At 36.7% G+C, this 26,531-nt stretch overlaps 1 protein-coding gene and 1 pseudogene across 1 annotated transcript; one reads left to right on the forward strand and one right to left on the reverse strand.

Annotated features, from left to right (window-relative positions):
* LOC141485289 (uncharacterized) overlaps positions 1-26,531 on the reverse strand; it is a 223,159-nt pseudogene that overhangs the window by 13,219 nt on the left and 183,409 nt on the right.
* On the forward strand, positions 504-1,430 carry LOC141485200 (uncharacterized). The gene is made up of 2 exons (XM_074181453.1): positions 504-655; positions 719-1,430. The coding sequence occupies exons 1-2, from the start codon at positions 504-506 to the stop codon at positions 1,428-1,430; spliced, it is 864 nt and encodes a 287-aa protein (XP_074037554.1).

Raw genomic sequence — 26,531 nt, forward strand, 5'->3', positions numbered from 1 at the left:
GGTTAATAGTTACTGTAGGTTAGGTTAGGTTAGGTTAGGTTAGGTTAGGTTAGGTTAGGTTAGGTTAGGTGTTCGGTTGCATAGCGGTAGGTTAGCGTACTAGGTTAGGTTACGTTAATACATACGATAGGTTAGGTGTTCGGTTGCATAGCGGTAGGTTAGCGTACTAGGTTAGGTTACGTTAATACGTTAATACGTTAGGTTAGGTGTTCGGTTGCATATTATGTTACGAACGCGCGCGCGAAGAGGGCGTAGATGTCTCTCCAGATGTCCCGCCTACCTGGGGCCGGAGGCCCCACCCACCTGGGCGGAGCCCAGGCAGTGGGCGGGGCCCGTTAGGGCCACGCCCCCCCCCCCCCCCCCCCCCGTCGCCACCAACTTTTCGGATACCCCGCCCCTTTCCGAAGCCCCGCCCCCTTTCCGAAGCCCCGCCCCTCCCCTCCCCGAAGCCCCGCCCCCCGACTCCCAACATTTGCGCATGTACACCCCTACCCTCATCGCGCATGTGCGCTCCCACCATTTTCCCACCGCTCACGCATCGAAGTCGATACCCTCCGGAGAGCACTCCACAACATTCAGTTCGAGAAGTCATCTCATCGAGAGCAGTCCACTCCACAACAAGGCAGTACGTTCCAACGACCAACTTGATATTTGAGTAAGTAAATTAGGAATGTTATTTTTTATATCAACTAACTTTGTATTATTTCTTCTTTTTCAGAATGGCAACCAATACACAGGAGGTGAATAATGCTGTGGCGTCTATTCTGCCGGTGTCCGCTGACCAGGAGGAGGCAGCATCTTCGAGAGCGGTGACGGTTGACCAGCCAACCACTTCGCGTTCGCGAGTTAGGTGCAGATCTTCTAGCCCTGACTTATTCGAGGAGGAGGAGGAAGTCAGGGCTGTGAAGAAGGTTTGCCAACGACCTGCAGCAAAGGTTGGTCCTATTTCAAAGTACCGAGCTACTTGCAATAGGACTAATCCTTATGCAGGTAGTTTTTCGACCTCTCGTAAGAGGGCCTCCACACCAGCAGCAGCACCAGCAGCAGTGGAAATTCCGAGGAGTCCTTCTCCGGAGTTGGTGATATTGTCGCCGTTGGTGACGCGACTACCACCGCTGCCAGCGACACCGGCGGATCCTGAGGTGTTGGTGCCACAGCCTATCGGAGAGGTTAGTGAAAAGATGAGTGTTTTTCTGCAGAGATGCAAGAAAGCAGAACGAGCTGCCCGATCTAGCGAGGCCGAGTTGGTTACCATGAAGCGACAAATGGCTGAAATGGATAACCGACGGAGGGAACTCCAAAAGGAAATGGCCGAAATAGATCGGAATTATGCATCTCTGCAGGAAAGGTGTAAAGCAAAGACCTCTTCGATAGAGCTGTACAAAAAAGTAGTGACAGTTATGGACACTCTTTTTGTAGATGAAGTGTAAATGTAAGATTAGTTTTAGGTTAGTTAGGAGTATTTAATTATGGTAGTTTTAAGTTTATATTTGTTAAGTTTATATTGAATAAAGGAAAAGGAAGTGAAATAAAGGGTGTACACTGTTTTTTGGTTTGGTACACATTGAACAATGCGATGGTTGGAGCATTTTTCTTCACTTCCTCTTATTATCATTATTATTTTTTTATTTCAATTCCAAGTTCTTCTAGACAAATACCTCACATCAATTTTTGTGTTCTCTAATCACTTGTAAATAATTTCATGTGAAGAAAATTTAAAAAATAAAAAAATAGACATGTTTCATAGTGAAATCGACAAGTATATTTCATTTGTATTTTATCCATTCAAGTATCTCTTTCATTGAATATGTCTTATGTCACTTTGCAATTTACCCCTACTCATTGAATATGTCTTATGTCACACTACAATTTACCCCTACTCAATGTTCCACTCCTCTCCCACTCCCTCTCGAAAGTATAAAAGTAGAAATCATCTGATGAAACATTCAGTTGATCAGCTAGCATCGAGATGGAACCCGATTCAACCTCCGAACCCTATAGCTGCCCGGATCAGGGGTACAACTTCAATTACTGGGATAACAGCCAGGTACAGGTTGTCTCTTCCACCACGGAACCCCACAGTCCGCCATACGAATACCGGGATCACGACATCAGGATGCAAGTTCAGCATGTCACTGGCAGTGACGAAGGACACTTGGATGACTCGGAATATCCAGATCCTGACGGATGGTGGGACCCTGCTTATGATGACATTGTCCCAATGAGTAGCGACGACGACGATGATGACGACGACGACTCTGGTGATGATGCTGATGACGAGCTTGACGTTAGACGTCCTCCACCATCCCCTATCCTCATCGAGGATAGTCCTCCGCCATCCCCAATCCTAATCGATGATGATGTCCTCAATTCCGATGATGACATATAATCATCTACTCGTCCATCATTTCCTTTCCTTTCCTTCCACGGAGTACACACTTTTTGGTTGGTGTACACGAGGCACTGCGAGGCTGGGGCAGTGTCTTCCTCCCTTCCTCTCCCTCTTATTAGTTTTTTTTTCCATAATAATCACTAGAATTTCTCCTAATAATCGCTCAGAGTTTCATTCTTGATGTTTTCGAATCTCAAACACTGTTCTACATTTCACCCCCTCCATTTCATTTCTTCCAATATAAATATAGCAACAATCCCAGTTCTATATCATTCTTCCACAATGTCGAGTACAGGACCCATCCAAGTACATGAAATAGATTCAACGTCTGATCATTTGAGTACAACCTTCGCTCAATTTCTGCAGCGAATCTATGATCTTCCTGATGATTTCGCAGAACGAGTGGAACAAGGTATTCAGGACGACATAGATGCTGTTGACGATAATAATGCGGATGATGTGATTAGTATATCATCTGATTCAGCTGATTATGACGACGACGACATCATGAGTATATCATCTGATTCAGATGACTACTATGAGGATGATATCATTAGTATATCATCTGATTCAGATGACGATACCATAATTATTGTTTCTGATGATGAGGAGCGTTAGTCCATATCATTGCATGGATTAATAAAAAAATAACAGCCCTTTTCAGGGCTACAATTAAAGACTGAAACAATAAAAAAAATAGCTCTTTTCAGAGCTACCATTATACTTTCAAACAGAAACAGATTCATACCATTGTTAACATTATGTTAACATTATAATCTCAAACGAAATATATGTATGTGAAAGTATTCATCATTATATGCATATGAATGATTGACAAATGCCAACTTCAACTTTCATTTAAAGTAGTACTCATCATATGCATAGATATTCAATGACTATCAAATTCCAAATTTCGACTTTTCAGTCAAAGTAGTAATTTATTTGTCATATAATGTATAGATATTCAAAGACTAACAAATTTCCAACTTAGACTTTTATTAATCAAAGTATTCATTTGTCACATAATCTATGAATACTAATACAACTAACTACTGTTTGTGTGAATAATGTAGCCCTGAAAAGGGCTGTTGTTTTTTTTTTTGACCAGTAGGTCCACGGTTATTGTGCCACAGGTTGGACATTATTACATATAATACATGTAGATACTCGGGTGAAGTTTGTTAGTGGCCTCTCGCAAGCTTCACACCAATTCTGTCCCATTTCCATAATTGAGACAGTGTTGTGGGTGTTGACATGGGCATACCACCCTCCATTATTGTTTCTATGCGAATAAAACCGAAAGCAGCACCAACATAGTTTTTTGTTCTCTCCATCTATTGTGCTGATCAATACGTATGCATCCAATGCACAATACAAATCCAAGGGATCTTCCAGTGTCTCACTGACATTGAGTGTTCGCATACCGATCCTCATAGCACCATCACCTTCAGTTGTGTCAGCTTCTATCCCTTCATCATCTCCTTCTTCATCCATGACCCTCTCAAACTCCATCACGTCATCATCTTCGTCGCTTTGGTTGGCCTCGTTTTCAACTTCGTCTATCTCATCTTCATCGACTCCAACATCTTCTGCTTCAACTATTACTTCCTCTAGCGGAACATTGACATCCTCATCATCTGATTCGTCTATCCAATTGTTTTCATCAACAGCAGCTATTCTATTTAATGCAGCATTTATTTTTGCAGAATTCATCTTGTTGTTGTTTGCTCACAGTTGTAGAGAGTGAATGAATGAACTCTAGGTTTGCAAGTCAACTTATATAGGAGGTGATGCGACTCCCACTTGACTCGTTTAGAGTGGAATAGTAGGAGAAGTTATCCCACTATACTTCCACATGATGTTGATTTGTATAAATAGAGATCGTAGGTATAGGAGAGAGCATTCAGAGTTTCTGTAAGTCATCTCTTTATATTTCTAATCGAATTAGTAAAATGCCGTTTCCAAAAGAGTGGAATGAAAAACCAAAAGTGTGTGTCTACCCAATGATGATTGCAGGGGCTATTGTGTGCTACTTTTGTCAAATAAGTAGACCTAAGGATTCAATCAATCCATGTACTGGTATGTGTAGTGATTGCGTGTTGCGGATTCAACTATCGCCTCCTTCTCATCCACCGAAGCGAACAAAATCGGATTATCGTCAACAACAGTTACAGTGTCTGAAGTGTTCCGAACCTATAATATTTAACAATATAGGTATCTGTAGAAATATTTGTGGTATCTGTGCTGCCGTTCCAACTCCACTGCAACGTTGTTTGCGTTGTGATACATATTCCATGAATTGTTGGAATCATGTATGCAATGCATGTAGAAGTACTTGGGATCTGTGTGAGAAGGTTGGTCAACTCTACCCCAATAGGAGAATCCATTTTTTTCAATGTTGGTGTTTGACGCACGAGCAACAACTATTGAGGAATAGAGTCAAAGAACGTTCCACATCCACAGAGACATATTAACATTTTTCATTTTTTATTATCGTTATTGTCCTCTATTATTAATAAATATATATATATTTTGAATTTATTTGTATTATTTTCTAACATTTAAAAATACATGCATGCAACACAAAGTTTTCCTCTTAAATGACAAAGATTGTTACATGCGTGAATAGTTTAGTGAGAGAGCGCATGTGCCAGTTGATGAAAGAGCGCATGCGCTAGTTTATTTTCTTCTATAAATGGTGAGGTCTCAGTAACATCATCACCTTTCCTATCCACATTCTATTGCTATCACATATCATTCCTCAGACCTTAATAATCATGAGCTCTATGCCGCTATTGATTGCTGAAGATGGTTCACCACTTGTTGATATCGATCAGACTGATTTTGAAAATATTCCAGTATTACATTTATCGAGTCAAGATTCGATAAATGATTTTGATATTAACGACTTCGTTAACTTTGCAGATGTGCCAGAACCAAATGAGCAAATTATTATTGAAAATCCGATCGTTTCGCAATTATCATCACTCAAACACTCTTCATCTACCCTTCCTCTTGGTGTTGATAAGAAATCTAGAACAATCAAGAGGAAGGTTACTAAGGCATCTTCATCGATTGTCACTGACTTTAAAGAAAAGAAAGAATCCAAAAGTGTTGTGCGACAGAAAAAACCCGCAACGAAAAGTGACAGATCGAAGAGGAAGCCAAAAGGTACTCCTAAAGAAATGAAGAGTGATTTGAAAGCTGAACCGCTATCTTCTTTCAGCCCCCTCCATCGGTTTGGGGAAATGAAAAGGAAAGCAAAATGCCGTCTTGTAAAGGCACAGATGACTATTGCTGAACTTGAAAAGAGTGAGCGAGCTATTAATGCTAATAATGAAACTCTTGAAGCATTAGATGCCAAGATTGCATTAGCGAAGGTTGAATTGGCTAGAATGTCTAAAGATGCTGATGAACTCCGTTCAAAAATTGGTAAAGATAAGCAATTCCATCAACGTTCGAGAATGCAAGCTCAGGCTGAGCTTGAGGAGTCGACTAAGCTTTATGAGACAGCATTATCAGTGAGAGATAATTGGCAAAAAGAGTTGGATACTGCATTTCAAAGTGACGGCGATTAGTTTTGGGAATGATAATGTGTTTTCAATATCGTGAGTTGAAAAATATAAGCGGGAATGGAGTATACAATTAATTTGGTTTGGTATACACAGAACATTGCGAATGGCTGGGGCAATGTTTACCGCTGCAATATTTTTCAGTTCACATACTTATAATTGAAATGAAAACAATAATGAACTTTAATATTACTTTATTCATAAAAGTCACTATTATATACATTTAAACCATATTTGATTCATCAATCCAAGAATTTTGTTCGCTAGGAAGGCCTAACCACTTTACATATACTTTATTTTTTCTTCTCTTCAACACCTTCTCAATCAGATATACGTCAGGATTCTCGGTTCGTAATAACTCTTCTTCGTAAAAACATCCTCTAATCGGCTGTTCATTCATATCTTCAAGATTATAAGTCGTTGGGATGGTTTTATTAATTTTAACAATCTTGAATAGCTCCGTGGTAAAATTCGCAGTGTAAGACTTTTCAAAAATATGTTTGTATTTACTTATACGTACAATATCATTTAATTGGAATTTGGGTTTACTTTGTCTTCCTCCAATTCCATTGATACCCTTGAATTTTAATTTTGTTGTTGAATCAACATTGATGGGTGCCATACCTATTGTACGATGAACTTTATTATTATATCTACTAGTTATAATTGGAAGAATATCAAGCCATTTGTGGTGACCTCTCATCGAAAATTCCTTGTAGAGCCATGCCTTTATTGTACGAATCACTCTTTCTGCTATAGCTGCCTTCTTTGTGCTAAATGTTGAATAATGATTGATATTATATTCTCGCATGAGAGATGAGAAGCTTTTATTGAAAAATTCTTTCCCTTGATCGCTTTGTATGTGTTTGGGGGAGTATTTGGCTTCTTTCAGTACATGTTTCATTGCATTAGTTACTGTACTACCTGTTTTATCTTTAACTGCTACAGTCCACAGATATTTGGAGTAACAATCTATCACTACAAGTATATATCGGTATCCTTCATTACTTTTTGCATAAGGTTGCAGTTCAGCTAAATCTATTTGCCATAGATCTGCAAAACCTTTGATGGTGGTTATTCTTCTACGAAAATTACGTCTTGCAGGTTTATGTAATTCATTAACAACTTGTCGTTTGACATCACTTATTTCATTAGTCATTCTATTTCAATATGATTAAAGAGAAAAGGTGATAATGTTACTGCATTGAATGATGATGTGACAGTGATCATTACATGTGAATATGTTAATATATTATACCTTCTTCACGTAATTCTTCAATTATTGAAATTATTTCATTATCATGTCCGGTATGTCCGGCTGACTTTGAAGCTACCAATAGTCGTAGGCGAGCAACTAACTCTTTCGGTGAATTCCAGTACACATAATTCACAGGTTTAGAATTATATATTTTCTCCATTTTCACTCGTTTGAGTGCTCCACCAATTTTACTTCTACTTCTTATTGGATATTGTCGTGAGTCTAATAGAGGTTTGATAACTTCACGAAATTTTTTAGAATTTGTATTTTTAAAACCATTCTTCAGATGATATTGTTTATATGGAGCATTCGTTATTTTCAATATTTTGGAATATACTTGACGAGTTTCTTCATTATCAACATCTTGTGGATTCTTCAAAAAAATCATATCATACAATTCTGGACTACCTGCGCATTCATATTTTTTCACTTTATTAGCATCCCAAAATGAAATGTTTCCATCTTTGAAATTTACCACTAGACTTCCCATTTTCAGCTTTTGTGTAATTGGATCCATACGTACGCCAAATGTTCCATCATATGCTGGATTTCTAGATTTTATATTATTCAAATGTTTCATCAAAACATCTTCACCACTTTCATTCATAACAGGTGAGATGTCAGGATCCGAGGAATCGATGTGGGACGATGATGGTGTTTCGAATAGAGTTGTTCTCATATCGTCTTGAAGTGTGCTCGTGTCACTATTCACAGATGATACACTACCAAAAGATTGTTTTCTTCCTATTGGAGTACTCATGGGATAATTTGAAGTAGATTGAACAGTTCCATGATTTGGTGATAACACTGGTGATTTAGAAGTAGCGTTTGATGATAAAACATTCAATGGTTTCATTATGGGCTCATACAATCTTTCAAGTGTCGTACGATTTTCAATATTATCATTCTTGATAGAGTTGAATTTCTGCCTGACAGCTTCTGTTGTCTCTACTAGTTGACGTTTCAAATTTATTTCATTGTTTTTATTTTCAGGATCTTTTTTTGTATTCATAATGCCCTTTTTTTTGAATTAAAGCTTAATTCGTTGGTGAAGTGACCACTACAATATTCAGTGATCGAATAAGTTCCAAAAACAAGATCATGGGTATATAAAACTATCGAATCCTTTGCGATATCTACCTTCATCTATTTTTCTATCCTTATCAATGACTAGAAATCCATATTGGTCCTCCCAGCATTTAACACACATCAATTGGAATTGTTTGAATGTTACATCGGGTGAAACATGATCTGAATAAATGTGATGTAAATTCGTCTCATCTTGTTTGAACATTATAATGAAATTGGTATTGTCACGCACTAACTGTTTGGGTACCCGTGAATATGTCTGTGCTAGATAAAAACAATCAACATCCTTATGACGTCCCATACAGAAATATGATCTAATAATATCTTGCTTTTCACATATTACATCATCGAAAATGAAAACAGAATTAGGCTTAGCGTCGGAGGGTTCCACTATTTCTGCATTATTGCTGAATGTATAAAAACCTAATCCTTTTATAGGTTCCAAAACACTTCGCAAGTACTGATATTTAGGTTGATTGAGTGATTTCGAATAGAGATACACATTTCTAAATCTCAGTCCTTGTGGATGTGTTAATAGTGATATCATTGCATTCGTCTTTCCACAATTTGAAGGTCCTATAATGAGTCCTCGAACTGATGATGGAAGTAGTGGACCATGTCTGAATACCCTTTGTCCATTCAATCCACAACCAAATTTCTCATCTAGATTATCTACAGCAAACTTTTCTTTCTGTTTTACAATGCGCATCGTGCCGTGGTTGGAGACTATATAAATGTTATTAGCTTATTCATTTCAATGTGTACCATCAAACGATACGGACGTATTGAAAGTGATCGTAAAATTAAAAGAGGTTGTGGTTTTGTTAATGATTTAATAAACAAACTTCCTTTCGAATTACATCTACCGGAGGTTATCAATACTGTGGACCGGGTACAAAATTGAAACAACGTTTAGCTCGTAACGACCCTGGAATCAATAAATTAGATATTGAATGCAAAAAACACGATATTCAATATTCTAAGCATCCATCCGATCTTGCAGCAAGACATTTAGCCGACAAAGAACTTGAATACAGCGCTTGGGATAGGGTTAAATCGAAGGACGCGAGTATTGGGGAAAGAGCAGCTGCATTACTTGTCACCAACATTATGAAAGCGAAAAGACATATGGGCATGGGTTGTAGTACCAATAAGAAAAAATGTAAGAGGAAACAAACGAAGAAAAATAAAATTAAAAAAGTTGCATTTGGTGCTGGGATAGTCCATAAAGTGCGAAATGTATTGAAGAAAGCTGGTGGGAATCAATTTGTGACGAATAATAGCAAAAAAGCTATCACTGTGGCATTGCAGGCGGCACGTAAATACCTTAAAGCTGCCGGTGGAAAGAAGAAAATCCGCACACCACGCATAATTCCTGTTCCCAAGATCGGTGGACTTTTACCATTGATACCAATTTTTGCTGGACTATCCGCACTAGGAAGTTTGGCGGGAGCTGCTGCTGGTATTACCAAGGCCGTGAATTCGGCAAAAGCCAGCAGAGCGGCTTTAATGGAAGCCAATCGTCACAATAAAACCATGGAGGCTGTAGCATTAGGCAAACGCGGAAGTGGAATATATCTCAAACCATACCGTAAAGGTTTAGGACTATATTTAAAACCATACAAAGCCACAAACAAAACAAAAAACTAATTGAACCCCTACCTCAGAGGCCTCTTACTGATCTCGATCTCAGTTATTATGCACAAAAAATGAAAATTCCACATTTTCGTGGTGTTTTTATGCGTGATAGATTACCATCTTCAGGTCCAAAACAAAACGAGACAGCTATTGTTAATTTAGATGGAATAAGTGGACCAGGAACACATTGGGTGGCATATAAAAAATGTGGGAAAGAAGTCACATATTTCGATAGTTTTGGAGATCTACCCCCACCATTGGAATTGACTCGATTCTTTCGAAAATGTTCGAATGTAAAAATCAAATATAACTATGATCGACAACAGAAATTTAATACAGTTCTCTGTGGTCACTTGTGCTTGCAGTTTCTCTCTAAATAATTTTCCAAATAAAAATGGATTCAACACCAAAACTGGATCGGGAGGCTATCAAGGGAATGGGGTTTTCACTTAGAATGTTTTCAAAATATGGTACCTTGAAAAAAATGGATAAAGTGATGCTTGCAAATATGCCTAAGGAAGTGATACTTGCATGTGTTGCACATGAGATTGCATATGTTTGGGAAAAGTTGCCTAAGCATCTGCAAGATGACATCGATATAATGAAACATAGATATTGTTATGAGCACCACCACCACGATCAAAATTCAGAATCGGATGTTAATGACGGTCCTATACCTCGGAAATCTATGTGTTGTATTTGTAATATAGAGGATGTGAATATTGGTATCAATAAAAATGATACTTATTACAATACAACACCTTCCAAAAAGTGTAAATTGTCTCAAATGTGCTGTTGCTGTGTACAATAATAAATTGAAATGTGTTTCAAAATATTCATCAGTCATGTCACGAAAGTTCGAGCTACAAGCTGTCGGGACAAGTGTCTTGAGTGCGGATTTTTTTCCACCAATTGAATTGGATAGGAACAGTCGTTATGGATTAGGACTTTTGGGATTCTATGGATGCAATACAATCAATAATATAACTGAAGCTAATAACTTAGTTAGTTTTAGAATCAGTAATGACAACTCATCGATACCCCAAAAGTTGACAATTGAAATTCCATGTGGTGCTTATGAAATAGAAGAGATCAATGCCGTCATACAGAAACATATCATGTTCAGATTGTTTCATGATAAAAAACCAAATGATGTCGTTGCAGATGATATTTTCTATCTACACGCCAATAATAATACATTCAAATGTGAAATGCGATCCAAATATGAAATTGATCTGACACATCCAAATTCAATAGCAGAAATGATGGGGTTCGCTCATGAAATATTTCCACCAAATCAGATACATGAATCATCATTACCAATAAACATTACAACTGTGAGACTTATCCGCTTAGATTGCAATATAATATCTGGTTCATATATAAATGGTGAAGAATCCCACATTCTTTTCTCATTCGATATTGATGTTGAACCTGGCTACAATCTTACTAAAGAACCACACAGTATTATATATATGCCTGTCAGTCCAGAAGGTCGTCAATTGATTCACAACATTACAGTGCGTATTTTGGATGAAAAAAATAACCTTATCGATTTTGGAAGTGAAGAAGAGATTTTCATTATTTTGGAATTGAAGAAAATCGAATAACTGTTGTTATGGGTTTCATTTATAATAGACAAAATCGCATTGAACAATCCCAAACGAGTTGCACTATCAAAAAGAAAGGTGTGCATAAAAAGAAGCTCATTCCACAAGTGTATGCTAAACAGTTAGCACATAACGCTCTGTCTGTGAGTGATCTTAAATTTTTGAAATCGATTGGATTGAAAGTGAGAAAATAACAATGGTGCTCGAAACAAACAATGAAAAGTTGAATATATTCAATGAACCAGTGCTCGATCATTCTCTCATAAGTTTACATGAGCACACATATAAGCCCTATGGATCACCGCTATTCAGGAATTCGGATGAAATCAGAATTGCAATCAATAATCAAGATGTTATACTAGATATTGCCGAGAGCTTCATTTACATAGAAGGTAAATTCACCCCCAAAGATGTAGCGAAAACATGCTATCTCTCGAATAATGCAATTGCATTTCTCTTTGACGAAATTCGTTATGAAATGGGAGGTGAACAAGTGGCTGTTGTTAGAAAACCTGGGATAACATCTACAATGAAAACCATGATATCATTTGGACAATCTCATGCTAACACATTATTGACATCTGGTTGGGGACTTTCACAATTGAAGCAAGATATCTTGGATACAAACAGTCATGTTTTTAGTGGAAAACTACCACTGAAATATTTGATGGGTTTTGCTGAAGATTACAACAAAAGTATCTTGAATGCCAAACAGGAATTGATTTTGATTATCGCTCGATCATTCAAAAACTCATATATAGGTGAGGTTGATGCTGATTTGGAAATAAATAAAATCGAATGGAAAATAAGGCATATTGTACCAGATGATAAACACAAGCTCAAACTTTTGAGTAGAATAAACAAAAGCGGTCTGAATGCCAAAATCAAGTTGGCGTATCGTATGTGGGACCTCTATGAACTACCATCATTACGTGGGACTTCTTCAGACATATGGGCCATCAAAACAACTAACGCATTGGAAACTCCTCGTTTTGTCATCATCGCATTCCAAAGTACTACCACATCTGAAGATAGAACACAAGATATTACAAAATTCACAACTGCTGATATCAATAGTATTCGAGTATACTTGAATTCTGAAGTTTATCCATATGAGCGTTGGAATTTGAATTTCGATAAAAAACTTGATGCTCCTGCTTATTATGCTTTTGAGAGTTTCCAGCGAAGTTATTATGATAAAGATATGAGTGAACCTCTGATGGACATTGGACAATTTAGAGAGAATCCACTATTCGTCATCGATTGTTCCCATCAACCGAATGCAACAAAATCATCAACTATTGATATAAAGATTGAGTTTGAGACGAGGAAGACCAAGTTTCCAGACAACACTAAAGTATATGCATTAATTTTGCATGATACAGTTTTAACATACAATGCATTGGATGGTTCAGTTCATAGCAGATATTGACACTTTTTTTTCACTCTATCATGTACTGTTTTATGATCTTTTTTTTTTTTTATTTGTAACTGACTTATATCATGTATTGTATTTTATATCATATTTATTGTTTTGTAATCATTTTCTATTGTATTTCATCAGATTTAAATAAATAAAACATGAAAATAATACAAAGTTTTTTATTTGACATTATTTATGATTCACAGGAACATACAGACTATCTAAAATAACTTCTTCCTCATAATCATCATTTTCGCGACCATCTTCAATTTCCTCTCGATTTTCATCATTCAATTCAAAGTGATGAATAATCCATTCTGGCAAGTATGGTTGGAGGCTATACAGGAATCTTCTTAGGTTCAGTTCAATCATAACCTCACAAAGTTGCCACAATTCCAATTCATTATCCAAAAATTTGTTGCAAACTTCTGCACCACTCCAATAGTTCTCAGCATCACGAAGGCATAATTCGATTTGTTTTTCATCATAGCATACACTCATATCATAAACGCTTGCATGTTCGGCTCCATCACCCAACACCTTCAATTTAGACGACAAATGTTGAACCGATGATTTGAGATCTACAATATCGACCCAATCTTGACTTGCGTACTGCATCCACATCTTTAAATGGTGGAACTGAAATCGAACAAAAAAAAAAAACAATAAGCAACCTCCAATTTTTCAGTGATATAATACTCACATTCCCATTTTACTTGTAGTTACAAAGTGAGTGTATTCAACTAAGTTAGTAATGTTTATATTTCCATATAATTATCATCTAATATATGAATATTAATAAAACAATAAGAAATTCATTATAATTACTATTATTATTCAATCATATTGAATTTGACTAGAGTTATCGTTTTCACACCAAAAAAAACTTTGTAAGCTATGACCTAAAGAAATTCACTATAAATTATTACTATTATTCAATCATATTGAATTTGACTAGAGATCGCGTTTTCATGCCAGCAAAACTTTGTTGGCTCTGTCCTAAATACATCATCGTATATTTACCACCTGATGAGTTGATACAAGATATATCGTCATCACTGAATTGCAACGAAATACGTTTTGGTAGCCATGTTTTAAATAATTTATCATTGCTCACATCTTGCAAAGTTAATAAAATTGATTTACCAAATCGTGTAGAATAAGTTGACATATTTTTAATTATGTACACTTCATCAATTGGCAATGATGATAAGGCCTTTTGCTCTAGTATTTCAACCTCCTGTACAATCAAATTATTAATTTTATTCAAGTCTACTTTTGAAACGGACATGATGAAAATATATATGAAAATATAAACAATTTCCAACAGACAAATACACTCACCGTCTTCCTTCTATTACGAACTGAATAACACTCTACCAATTGCTAACTGCTGCAGATATATTCGTCTACTGATTTCATAGTGTGCCAGGCATTTCTTTTATATTAAACAGTGTGAGTCACCCCCACCATGAAACCGTGAAAGATTCACATTGCTAGTTGCTATCCACTAGAGATGCCTGACGTCACAGCCAAGCCCATCTCCCAACTTGATGCGATAACAGTTGCCGGTACGAGCAAGCAGTGGTCGTTGCGGTCTCGGAGAGGGTAGACGCTAGGCAAACAGTCCTCGGCTGCCGTTGTGTCACCATGGATAGCGGGGCTAGAGCGAACCTTCATCGCTTCAGGAGAGGTGAGGGCAGACCGATGAATACGCATTACTCTGCCACACGTCGTGGAGTGAACATGTCGCTCTCTAGCCGTTGAACGGTTATTGCTGTGACGTCACTCCACTACTAACTTGGTGCCCTAACACCGATGGAGCATTTACTACTTGGAGGATCTTCGAAGTATGCAGACGTATGTTTGTACATAGACAAACAAGCACATGATGAAACCCTGTACCGTGCATTCTCCTACACACACACACACACATAAACACACAAAATCTCATATGAAAAAAAAAATCTGAACGATCCATGCACCAGACACTTCAAGGTCACAACGCCTTGACTTCACTGCACAACAAAAAAACTTCACCAAACAACAACCAATAAAAAAAGCAATTAATACGTCATAGTGGTGGGGGGAGGCCGAGAATCAGCTGTAAACAACTACTTACCATACAGGTAGGGTATACCTGTATGGTACACCTGTATAGATAAATAGGATTAGCTTTGCAAGTTTTCCAGTTTAATCTTCCTCGTGTCGAAGTGTTAAAAATAACGATTTGGTGTTGGGAAAAAACTCCAGTAATATTGACATACCTACATTGTTCATAAAGAAAAAGTAGATACAAAAATGAATGAAAGGGCGGAGTTCAGCAGAGGCTGTTTCATAAATTAACCTCGGTCATAGCATGTATTATATATAAATAAAAAAATAATTACCTAGTATACTTTGATAAGCGGGTAGTTCATGAATCTTTGTGAAACAAAGAATAAAAACAAATGCTTTAAATGTCAAAGTGAATATTAAAAATCCTTTCAGCTCAAATGAGGTAAAATATATAACAAAACATACACAAAAGTGAGACAAATGGAAAACCGTATGAGCAAGGCATAACATGAACATATTATCTATTCAGAAGACTTCAGATATGTTTTCTTGAAATTATATATGAAGTTGTGTTTAAATTTACCGGGCAGAGCATTATATCGTTTGATAGAGTTGTAAATAAAACTACGAGAAAAACACGCTGTCGAGTGTCCGCCAACTTGTAGGCTATACGGTCGAATTTTCTCACACCATAAGAAAGACGAATATAATAGTTTTGTATTTTTTGTGAGCGATTTACATCGAATTGTATCGATGTGTTGAAAATGTGAGTCTCTCATAATGACTTTCAAAAAGCAAGTCATCCACTTTGTTTAAATTTCTAGTGCAACTTTTTGATGTTGGTATTTCTTTTTGAAATGATTTGATTGGTTATTTCACGGATTCTGATGATTTTGAAAAGTGATCTTCTCATACCAATTGTGGAATCTAAGTTCATAACTATTGTTAGAATATGCAAGAAACAAGATTCATGATGAGAGGCGATCGACAATTCACATGTTAAAGTGAGATATGGAACTTATTGCTGGCAAAAATTCAAATTGATGGATGATGTTCCGTCATCTAGTAGAAGAGAAGAAGGAAAAATTGTATCGTCTTTAACAGGAAAATTTAATGAATTCTGGTTTTCTGCAAAAGGTCGTTTAAATTCAATTAGTGGTCTCAATTTAGATGACTGGAAAACACCAGTATTGATGATTGTCTCATTATCTTCAATAATGTCTACCACTGATGTCCACGCATACCCTGGAGTTACTGGATTCCATCCAGAAAAGAGCCATCATCACTTGATAGTTCAGAGTCTGGAACATCAAAGAAAGATTGAAAATGTGTCTCTCTTTTATGGATAATTTCATGGAAAGTGTTCATGTGATTAGGCTTATTTGGCACTAAGAGCGTTACATATCAGATAAACGCGACGGCCGCTCATTATTTCGAGGTTCAACTTACAACAACGAAATTCATTGTTCAAACACTCTTTCATTTGGAGAACTGCGTTTATGTGAAATAAACTTCCTGAGAACGTTTTTCCAGTACTTGTGATGCACTGTATTGAACTTTTGGTATAGTAATGAATATTACTGGAGTTTTTTCCCTACATCAAACCGTTATTTTACCGCTTCGACACGTGTTCCGATCACCAAATGATCATCTTCAAGAGGAAGATTGAACTAATCTTCTTGAAGATGGAGATTTTTTCCAACACCGAATTTAACACCTCGACACTTGTTTCTATCATCAAATGATCATTTTCAAGAAGGAGATTGAACTTATCTTCTTGAAGATGGAGATTTTTCCCAACACCGAATTTAACACATTGACACTTGTTTCGATCACCAAATGGTCATCTTCAAAAAGAAGATTGAACTAATCTTCTGTAAGGTGGAGATTATACCCAATACCAAACCGTTATTCCAACACCTGGACACGTGTTTCGATCACCAAGTGATCGTCTTCAAGAAGAAGATCAATCTTATCTTCTTGAAAATGATCATTTGGTGATAGAAACAAGTGTCAAAGAGTTGAAATAACTATTCGGCGGCGGCGTGGGGATAATCTCCAATGATTCAAATCCAATGTGATTCGCTACTTTCCGTCTATAGCGCCTCAAAAGAATTTTCCTGTAGTGCTTGTGTTCTGTCCTGTAGAGAAAATGTCAGGCAGAAAAACCTACAGAAAATAAATTCAATGTTATCCTCCAATTCCTCATATCTTTTTCAGAATGAAACATTTTGTAGGTGAAATTTTTGCTAGTAGGGGCTTTAGAATCTGCTAAACACTAGAACAACTCCATCGGTATATTTTTGCTGAAGCAGATATCAACATGACCAGAAGCTTCATGGATGTTGAGCTACCGAAGGAGTCGTTCCAATAATTTTCAGCATTGTAGACTGTGCAGTGGAAATGATGTGTCTGTTTCAACCTAATAATCAATGCTTTTGTTATGAAAACTCATTTTACAATCACTGTTATTACTGATGGATCATCCATCAGTAATAAGTAATCATGTAACCAAGCAACCATCAGTAACCATGGTAAATTTTTGACAAACAGCTAAACAGATTCAGAATCATTGCAACTGAATAATAGTTCGTTCTTTATTCTCTGTATGTCCAGTTCTCCGTTCAAATATCTAATCTTCAATTTGATCTGTCATAAGAAATTTTTCTTTTTTTTAATTTTTTTTAGATTATGAAGGAGAAATTTGGTAAAAACTACATGATTTTGATATAATACAACTAAATTATCGAAATACATTAGTATGAATTGAGTTAATTTCAAAAATATTCCGTTAAAGATGGCCCGCTTTCGAGCTATCTGAATTCAAGTATTTACAAGAGTCGAAATGATGATCATTATTATACAGTTGCGAAGTCGTTGAAGCAATTCTACGCTCCAAAAACCCAGTCGATTCTGAAACGAAGACAAAGGCAAATTCAATTTTTTTTGTTAAGAATCCTGGAAAGTTCCCAACCGAATTGCGAAACTTCAGTGGACAAGTTTCGTGATTGATTCGCCCTAGGATTCTACTTCAAACGGAATGATTTTCGAAGAAGTTCCAGTTTCTCGAATTATTCATTGTCGTGAACTGCCTGGAATCGGTCACGAAACAGTCCGGTGATTTCTGAATTGAATGCATATTCTGATGGTGACGAATGTAACTGTTTGAAACGCTGTGCTTTCAATTTTTTTTTGAATTCAGGTGTTTATTGAATATGAAAATAAATCTGAATAGAGTAGAGCAGAACTTGATGAAGATTTTTTTATCATGAATTTCTGAAGATAGTTCATGAAAATGTGGGTGATACTGTCATGAATTATAAATATTTGAACACCTGTGTACGAATCTGAATCATTGAAAAGTAACGATCCATCAAACTTCCTCTCATAGAAAAAAAACATAATTTATTCATTTATTCATTTAATAATTTGATACTGAACAAACAGGCCCAGACGCCTTCATCACATGGTTAACAACTATACATAATACTCAAGGTGTAATAATTAAGCTATGAACCTAAACCATTAACATAATACGAATCAATGTATCCCCAATGAATTACAGAGGCTTGTACTCAATCCACAATAAAAATATTGAAAATATCGAGAAATCCATTCAGACCTGTTACATTTCACAAGGAGATGTCCAGAATGTGATTAATAATTACTGTATAAAAGACTTCAGGAGATAGTAAAAAATATACATTCACAAATACATTGCAACAGTTGACTAATTTCATAATGCTTACGAGAGGAGCTCCTCAAAGTTGAGGGTGAATTTGGTATATTGAACATAAGTATTGTACGAATACCGTACTTGGGGTTTAGCTCCCTAAAAATCCATAGGATTTATGTGATGATCGTCAGATGAATGATCACTTATGGTGTAATTGCCTGGTGGCCGAATGCTTTACAGAAAACGGCCCAGGGGAAGCTCTCTGGCTTACAGAGACAGGCTTGTCTGGCTATCAGTGGTGTTATCAGTACCACACCGTCAATTGCCATGGAGGTCCTTCTAGATCTACCTCCTCTCCACATTTCTGGAGAGAGAGGCTAGATGGACTGCATTTAGACTTGTGCACATTGCTAATTGCACAAATCACTTCAATGCAGAGTGCAAGAGACTGTTGGTTGACAGTGGAAGTCACAGCATTCTGGAACTCACCTCTGACTTCATGCCTCCAATTGTCAACTACGAACTGCCTTATAAAGTACTATTCCCGAGTAGAGAGGACTGGATCCGCTGGCAGAAGGAAATATTAAGAGCAGATAGTTGTTGGTTCACAGATGGATCCAAAACACCTTCCGATTCTGGTGCAGGTGTTTCTATTCGCAGACCCAGGAAAGATATGTCTACCTGCCTAGGAACTCATGTGTCTGTATTTCAAGCGGAAATTGAGGCTATTAAATTGTGAGCGGAGAGGTTGGATAAATCCAACCTCACACACAAGTCAATAAAAATTTTCTCGGACAGTCAAGAGGCGTTGGTGGCTCCCACCGAGCAACGTCTAAATTGGTAGCAAATAGCCAAAAACGACTCTACTCGATAGGAAGACTTAACAGATTGTCTCTGGTCTGGATTTGAAGATTTTTTAATCGCAGACCCAGGACAAAGATATCAATCTGCCTAAGAACTCATGCGACTGTATTTCAAGGGGACGTTTACGCTATTGAATTGTTTGCGGTCAATAATCGGACCAGAACCTGTCATTGGCATCGCTTTAGGCTTTGCCATACAAACATTGAACACCTGGATGGCAAGAAGATTTATGAATTTCTGGCAGAATCTTTCAGGATTGACTCACTCCAAGGCGTTCATTCACCCTTCGAAGCTTGATACCAAACAGTTGTTGGACTACAGTAGGGATGAACTACGATGTCTAATAGGCCTTCTTACAGGTTACTGTCACATGAATTAACATATGCAGAGACTTGGACTGTCGGAAGACAGTGTGTGTTGCTATGTTTGGAAAATGATGAAACAGCAGAGCATATACTTTGTGCCTGCCCCGCTGGGTACCGAATCAGGTTCTTGGAGTTCGGTAGAGCCAAGCTCTCACCATCTGATCTGAAAGACCTCTCACCATACAAACTAATCGGCCTTGTTAAGAAGCTGGGTTTATTTGGCCGAGTGTCAATAAGTGTGAGCCACAATAAAACTTTGTGAGCTTATTGTGGCTAACTTAACGGCGCCCAGGTACATTGAGAGGGATAAGTAAAAGAATTTCGGGACTATTCATTTTACTGTTGATCACCTTGTACAGAAAGATAATAGCAGATACATTTCTTCTCTGGCACGGACATTATTTTGAATTTATTTCTTAAGTGAGGTGATCTTACTGTATTATAGTCGGCCACGAACAGTATTTTTTATAATACAATATTCTCAAAAATGAATTCCGTACTCTTTCTGTTTTATGTAATGAGGATGAATACTCCAAGAACTACAGTAATGATGCAAACTCCAACTTAGGCCTTATTAGTGCAAAATAGAGTAGTTTTATTGTGGCAATATTTGTTTCTATTGTTCATAAAATTCATATTAGCAAGCCCAGAACTTCGAATATAAATAACCATGTTGACAGAAATACAGTTAGTCAATAAATCAATTCACTGACTGATGTTGTAGAAGATAATTGAAAATCAAATGATTCCAGAGTCAAGATTGAAAGAATCATTCCATTCATTAGATTTTGTTTAGTTTTCAGTTGACAGCAGATATTCAATAATATTTTTTCCAAGCTATAAATCACAATTCAATCCTCGTTAAGAACTTCCAATAATTACACACTGATCATCTAGAAAATATAGTTTTCTGATTACATGAAAACATTGTAATTGTTTTTTTCCTGAAAGAACAAGAAGTGACATTCACCCTTTTTTCAGAAATTTTCTGTTGTTCAATATGGATCCAGTATTCCACAGGTTCAGTGGTCGCTAGTTGGGTCTAGTTTTTGACATTTCATTATTGTTTCGTTACCATTGAGTGAAGCAAATATTATATTGATTCAAAGATATAGCTGGAAGCAGAAGGTATCCTTCAAATATAGTAGTTAAATGAATCATGGAATGTTAATTTAGGGATCATCTTCCTAAATCTGTCACTTTCCGAAGAGACAATGATATGAAGTTCGTTGCTGTTCCATATGAACCAAGATGTTCTAATGCACTAGAACAAATTTTTCAAACAGATGAATATAAAAGTAACTTACAGAACTGTTTGCTAATTTCAACCAATGTTAGGTCACATCTCTGCTATTCGCAAGAATCTATCGAGGCTAGAAATGCCAAATATGTCGGAAAATGTAAAGGGACAAGGTATTTGAACCCACTACAAAGGCGACGTATCCATTTCGGAGACTATATATTGAAATTTCTCTTTGAATATATGGGTTCTTTCCCAACTATACTTCCGATTGGAAAATATTATTTATACTTAGCAGAATGAAAAACATACGGATTCATTTTCAATACGCCCTTATTTTCCCTGTATGCATCATGTGCTTATAATCATTATTTCATCGTCAATGGAGTATTTTTTGAGAAAAGAGTCGTATTCAGCATATTAGCCAGATGTGATGAAAGAAATACCTGAATTTTCACTGGAACGTCGTAGTCTTCCTTCCTAATTGGACTTTTCTGCTGCCCCATTTCTGGCAATCCATTTAGTTGGACTCAATTTACTGGAATTGACAAAGACGAGTGGAAAAACTCATGGAGTCTCTGGAGTATATTTCCGCAATGACTGTTCCTAACATTTTTTCAGTTTCCTCAAAGGTTTATTTATGCCTGACAACTCAAAGGAAACGACGCATTCTGCTCGGTTTTGATGTATTTCTAACGGATTTCGGGGGTCGGTAGTTGTGGCGAGTTGAAATCGAAGTATTTCGTTTGAGTGTTCATTGAAAGAAACTTGAATATCCAGACATTCGAAAAGAAAGATTGGATACGTTTGACCATGTTTGAGTAAACGAGGAAAATATTAACAAACTAGTGGTAAACTTAATTCTCAATTTTCCACTCATTATGACGATTGTTACACCAATTATTTTCTCTATTTCTGTTCAAACGTTCATCACGGAAAACAACCTAGATAGTGATAATTTATTAACCATTATTGGTACAATAGATACATTGATATCAGTGATATCAAAAATCATGGAGAAAGTCGTGAACCATTATAATAAGGGGGCCCACGATGCAAAATGGGGATTCACTCGAGCGAGTAGTAGTAGTAGTATTTATTTTTCCTGTTTAAAAGTATAAAATTATTTTTCACAATATCTTCATACAATAACAAGAAATACGTCAGAGAAATACGTCGTAAATAAAGAGAGCGTTTGAAAGTATAACATTATTTTTTACATCACTTTATAAAAAAACAAGAAAAACGTCAAAAAAACGCATTTAAAAAAAGGGCTGACATCCTTCTAGTACGTAATAAATATATAAAAAGTTGAACAATACACTTTAGCTCCTCGTAAATATAGAGAATGTTTTCACTTTAGACTATTACACTATATATATACGTATTTTACATACATTCGTGGAAAATGCTTAGAAGTCATCAAGTGAGTAGCAATTTTTCTCAAGTAAAATTTTTTTCAATCTATACTTGAAGCTCTTCAACGTAGGTGAGTTTTCAACTGAGTCATCCAGCTTATTGAAAAATTTCGGGCCGAGATAAAGGAAACTTCTTCGGAATAAGGTCGTTCTGTGAGTGTTGGGCTTCAGAAAATCTCTATAACGGGTAATATAACTATGTTGCTGGGTTGAAAATATACGTTTGTTCATATTAGGCTGCGAAGCTTAGATGATAAGAAGATAACATTTTTATATAATATATACCTTTTCATCGGTGGGGAAAGCGGCTATAGATTTTTGAATAAGTAAAAAAATACTGTTGCATGGACATACTCGAGCGCGTCAGATATTGATAGCATCAATGTCCTACGTATTTTTAATAATGTTCGTATGTCAATCTGATCGTTTGCATGATGTGGGGGGTTGTACGTGGGGGTTAAAAGTGAAAAGGAAAAAAAATTAATCTAGCACGTCAGATTTTCTAAGGGGGTGTTAAGTGCAACGCAAACTGGCGGCCATTATTATAATGTGGAGAAAAATTCGCCATTTTGAAATACTATAGCGCGTCAGATTAAGATATATATCGTTCATCTTTATGTTCTAGACGTGCTGTCTCATAATCTGACGATTATCTAGAGAGATTCGCCTAGTGTGACAAAAAATTTTTTTTTAATTTTTTTTCAAATCATTGAACTTAATTGATTGAGAAGCCCAAGAAATGGCATGCAAATGAATAAGTGTATGTTTTTTAAGTGGAATACTTGTATTTACAAGAAAATAATTTTTGGAAAATCCTCAAAAAAATTTAATTTTTCATAATCAATTGATTAATCAATCATCATCTTCATCACGAACGAGTCTCTGTGAACAGCTGTGATGGCGACATGGCAACAGAATTCAGAGTGGGGACGGAGTGAGAGAGTAATAGATAGAGAAAAAGTGAAAGAGAATTAGAAACTCGAAGAGGGAAATATAGGTATCACACAGCTGCATGCATTAAACTTAATCGACGAATTTTTGGTATTTCGGCTTGCGGAAATCGTCAGATTTTATATTTTTCGTTATCGTTGAATCATTTCTTTCAAATTGAAAAAGTATTAGCTACGCTCGAGAATGTCGAGATGACGTTATTTTTTACAAATTTGCTGCCCTCCCATTTCTTTACGTCACTCTCAAATTGTCAGATTAGTGGAATATACACTTTTTAGCATGTAATTAACTCACCCTACCTTAATCTGACGCGCTCGAGAATTCCTGATGACCAGTTTTTTTTACTAATACGATCCTTTATCCTTCAGGGGCGGCCTTGTATATGGTTTTCATATTTGGTTGAGGTACTTAACCGGGTACAGGTATCCCCCTGTATATTGATCTACCACGCTTCAGTTAATCCCAAAATCTCCGCTGGGGCTTCCCTATTATCATATCCTCAAATATTTGGAAGGCTTCAATATCTTGAGCGATCATTACTATGGCTTTCGGAAACAAATATCAACAGGCGACCTTCTTTCGTATGTCACTAATATTTGGAATAACGCAATCGAGAAATATGGAGAATCAAGAGCTGTTGCGCTTAATATTTCTAAGGCCTTTGACCATGTGTGGCATAAAGATTTGCTGACCAACCTTCGATGCTATGGCTTATCGAATCATTTTTGTGTATGGCTATTCAGCTTCCTGAAAGAGCGTTCCCTGCAAGTGGTCATCGATGAATATCACTCGACTACTTTCACCATCAACGCTGCTGTTCTCCAGGGATCCATATTATCTCCAACCCTCTTTTTATTGTATATCAACGACTTATTGGAAAAAAACAAAAAATTCAATATATTGTTCTGCTGACGACAGCACACTTGTTTCGTCATTTCATTTGGATTCCAGGACATCGGCCTCGGAGGCACATCTTCACCGGCAGCAGGAGGTTGCATATCTTACTGAGGATCTAGAAGTGATTTCGAATTGTTTTCTCCAAGGAGATAAATGTCTCCGAACCGGATATAATAATATCAGGTCAGACAATTCCGCTTTCTGCTTCGATAAGTTTGTTGGGGGTTGAAATGGACATCAATATGTGTTGGCACAATCATGTCGCTGGAATTGCAAGGGCTGCTTCTCAAAAGCTTGAAACACTGTTCCGAACCAGAAAACTGTACACAGCTCAGCAACTTTTGATGCCGTATGAAGCTCAGATCTGACCTTCTTTGGACTATTGTTCTCATGTATGAAGCTCTGTCCCCAAACATACCCTGAAGTTGCTGGATTCCATCCGGAAAAGAGCTATCCGCCTGATTGGAGACGCAAACATCACGTGTCACTTTGATAGCCTGGAACATCGAAGAAAGGTTGGAGATTTGTCTCTTTTCTATAGATATTTTCACAGAAGGCGTTCAAGTGACTTGGCACATTTGATTCCACCAAGACCGGTACATATCAGAAATACTCGATGGACTGTGACTGCTCATCGTTTTGAGGTTCAACTCAGTACACCTCGAACTTCACTGTTTAAGAACTCTTCCGTCTGGATAACTGCGTTTTCGTGAAATAAACTTCCTGAGAACGTTTTTCCAAATAGATTCAATCACCAGCGATTCAAATCCAATGTGAATTGCTACTTTCGCAGAGGCACCGCTCTGAGAGCACCTTGAGCATTTTCCTGTAGTGCTTGTGTTTTGTCTTAAAAAATTGAAAAAATTTATCTTGGCCAGATATATCAGCGAATGAACTATGAGAACGATAATCAAAGTATTCGTTAATAAAATAGGCTCCAATGACTCAACTCGTCATATTGAATTGCAATGTGGAGGCAAGACAGGTGCTTTCAATAAAATAGAAGGGTCAGTACAATCTCCAACGCATACATAATATAGACAAGCGCTAACCAGTCGTCATAATCACCAGAGACAGCAATCAATACCACTGCAGAATAGAGAAACAAGAGACAATTGAGACTCGCAGTTGATGATGCTGAAGCTGGATTTGAAAAAATATCAATGACGGTAATATGACCAACAGATTTTTCTTGGACCTCAAACCCGCGGCGACAATATTGGATAGATATTCTCGCCATGTATATCACAAAATAAAAACTTCGGATACTTTATTTCAACTCAGCCTAACTAGGTATGGAACTATATCACTGGCAGATGATGAGACTAATTCTCCAAAAAATATTTTTGGGTGAATCCACTGTCATCGAAGAAATCTGTTACTCCTAGACATGTCGTTTTAATTGGCACTATTGCTCACTGAAGGGTTAATTGAATTATGAGGATTTTGTAGATGAGTTTTCAAGAGTAGATGTTATCGTAAGAATACAAAGAATAATATGCTGTTCTTTCCTTCAAACGTGAAATATATATTTTTGTCTTTCATAGTTACACTACCATCAATAGATCACCCGAAGACGATTGTGGATGCTGACAATAATAATAATAATGAACGTGTTTATTACTACAACCACAAAAAATAACAATATTAAGATCTAACTACATATAAACAGGTATGGTGAAAGGCGAATTTCAATTTTCACAGCTATGCAAATGATTGTTAAACTGTTCTACCAACAACCGAAACGACCTAAAGTAACCTGACTTGGTATATTTGAATTTTTATTTTTTTTAATCGTTCAATTGTAAATTTTTTGCTTGTATTTTATTTCATTATGATTTCATTCCATGGTTTTTGCTTAATATAATTGTTATTTCCAGCTATTCGTTCTAGCTTTCAATTTTATTTATTCTTTCAAGGATTTCAGATCCTTTCATATGATATTAGACAATGGGAGTCCGAACTAATGAAATTTATGATATAATATGATTTGAAATCTATGAGAGAACAAATTATATTTTAAATCGAAATGAACAGCGGAAAATAACGATTATAATACGCAGAGAACCCTGAAATGAAA

The sequence above is a fragment of the Leptinotarsa decemlineata genome, unplaced genomic scaffold (assembly GCF_025532065.1).
Source record: "Leptinotarsa decemlineata unplaced genomic scaffold, Ldec_3_MD MMD2_tig00026314_RagTag_RagTag, whole genome shotgun sequence".
NCBI classification, from domain to species: Eukaryota; Metazoa; Arthropoda; class Insecta; order Coleoptera; family Chrysomelidae; genus Leptinotarsa; species Leptinotarsa decemlineata.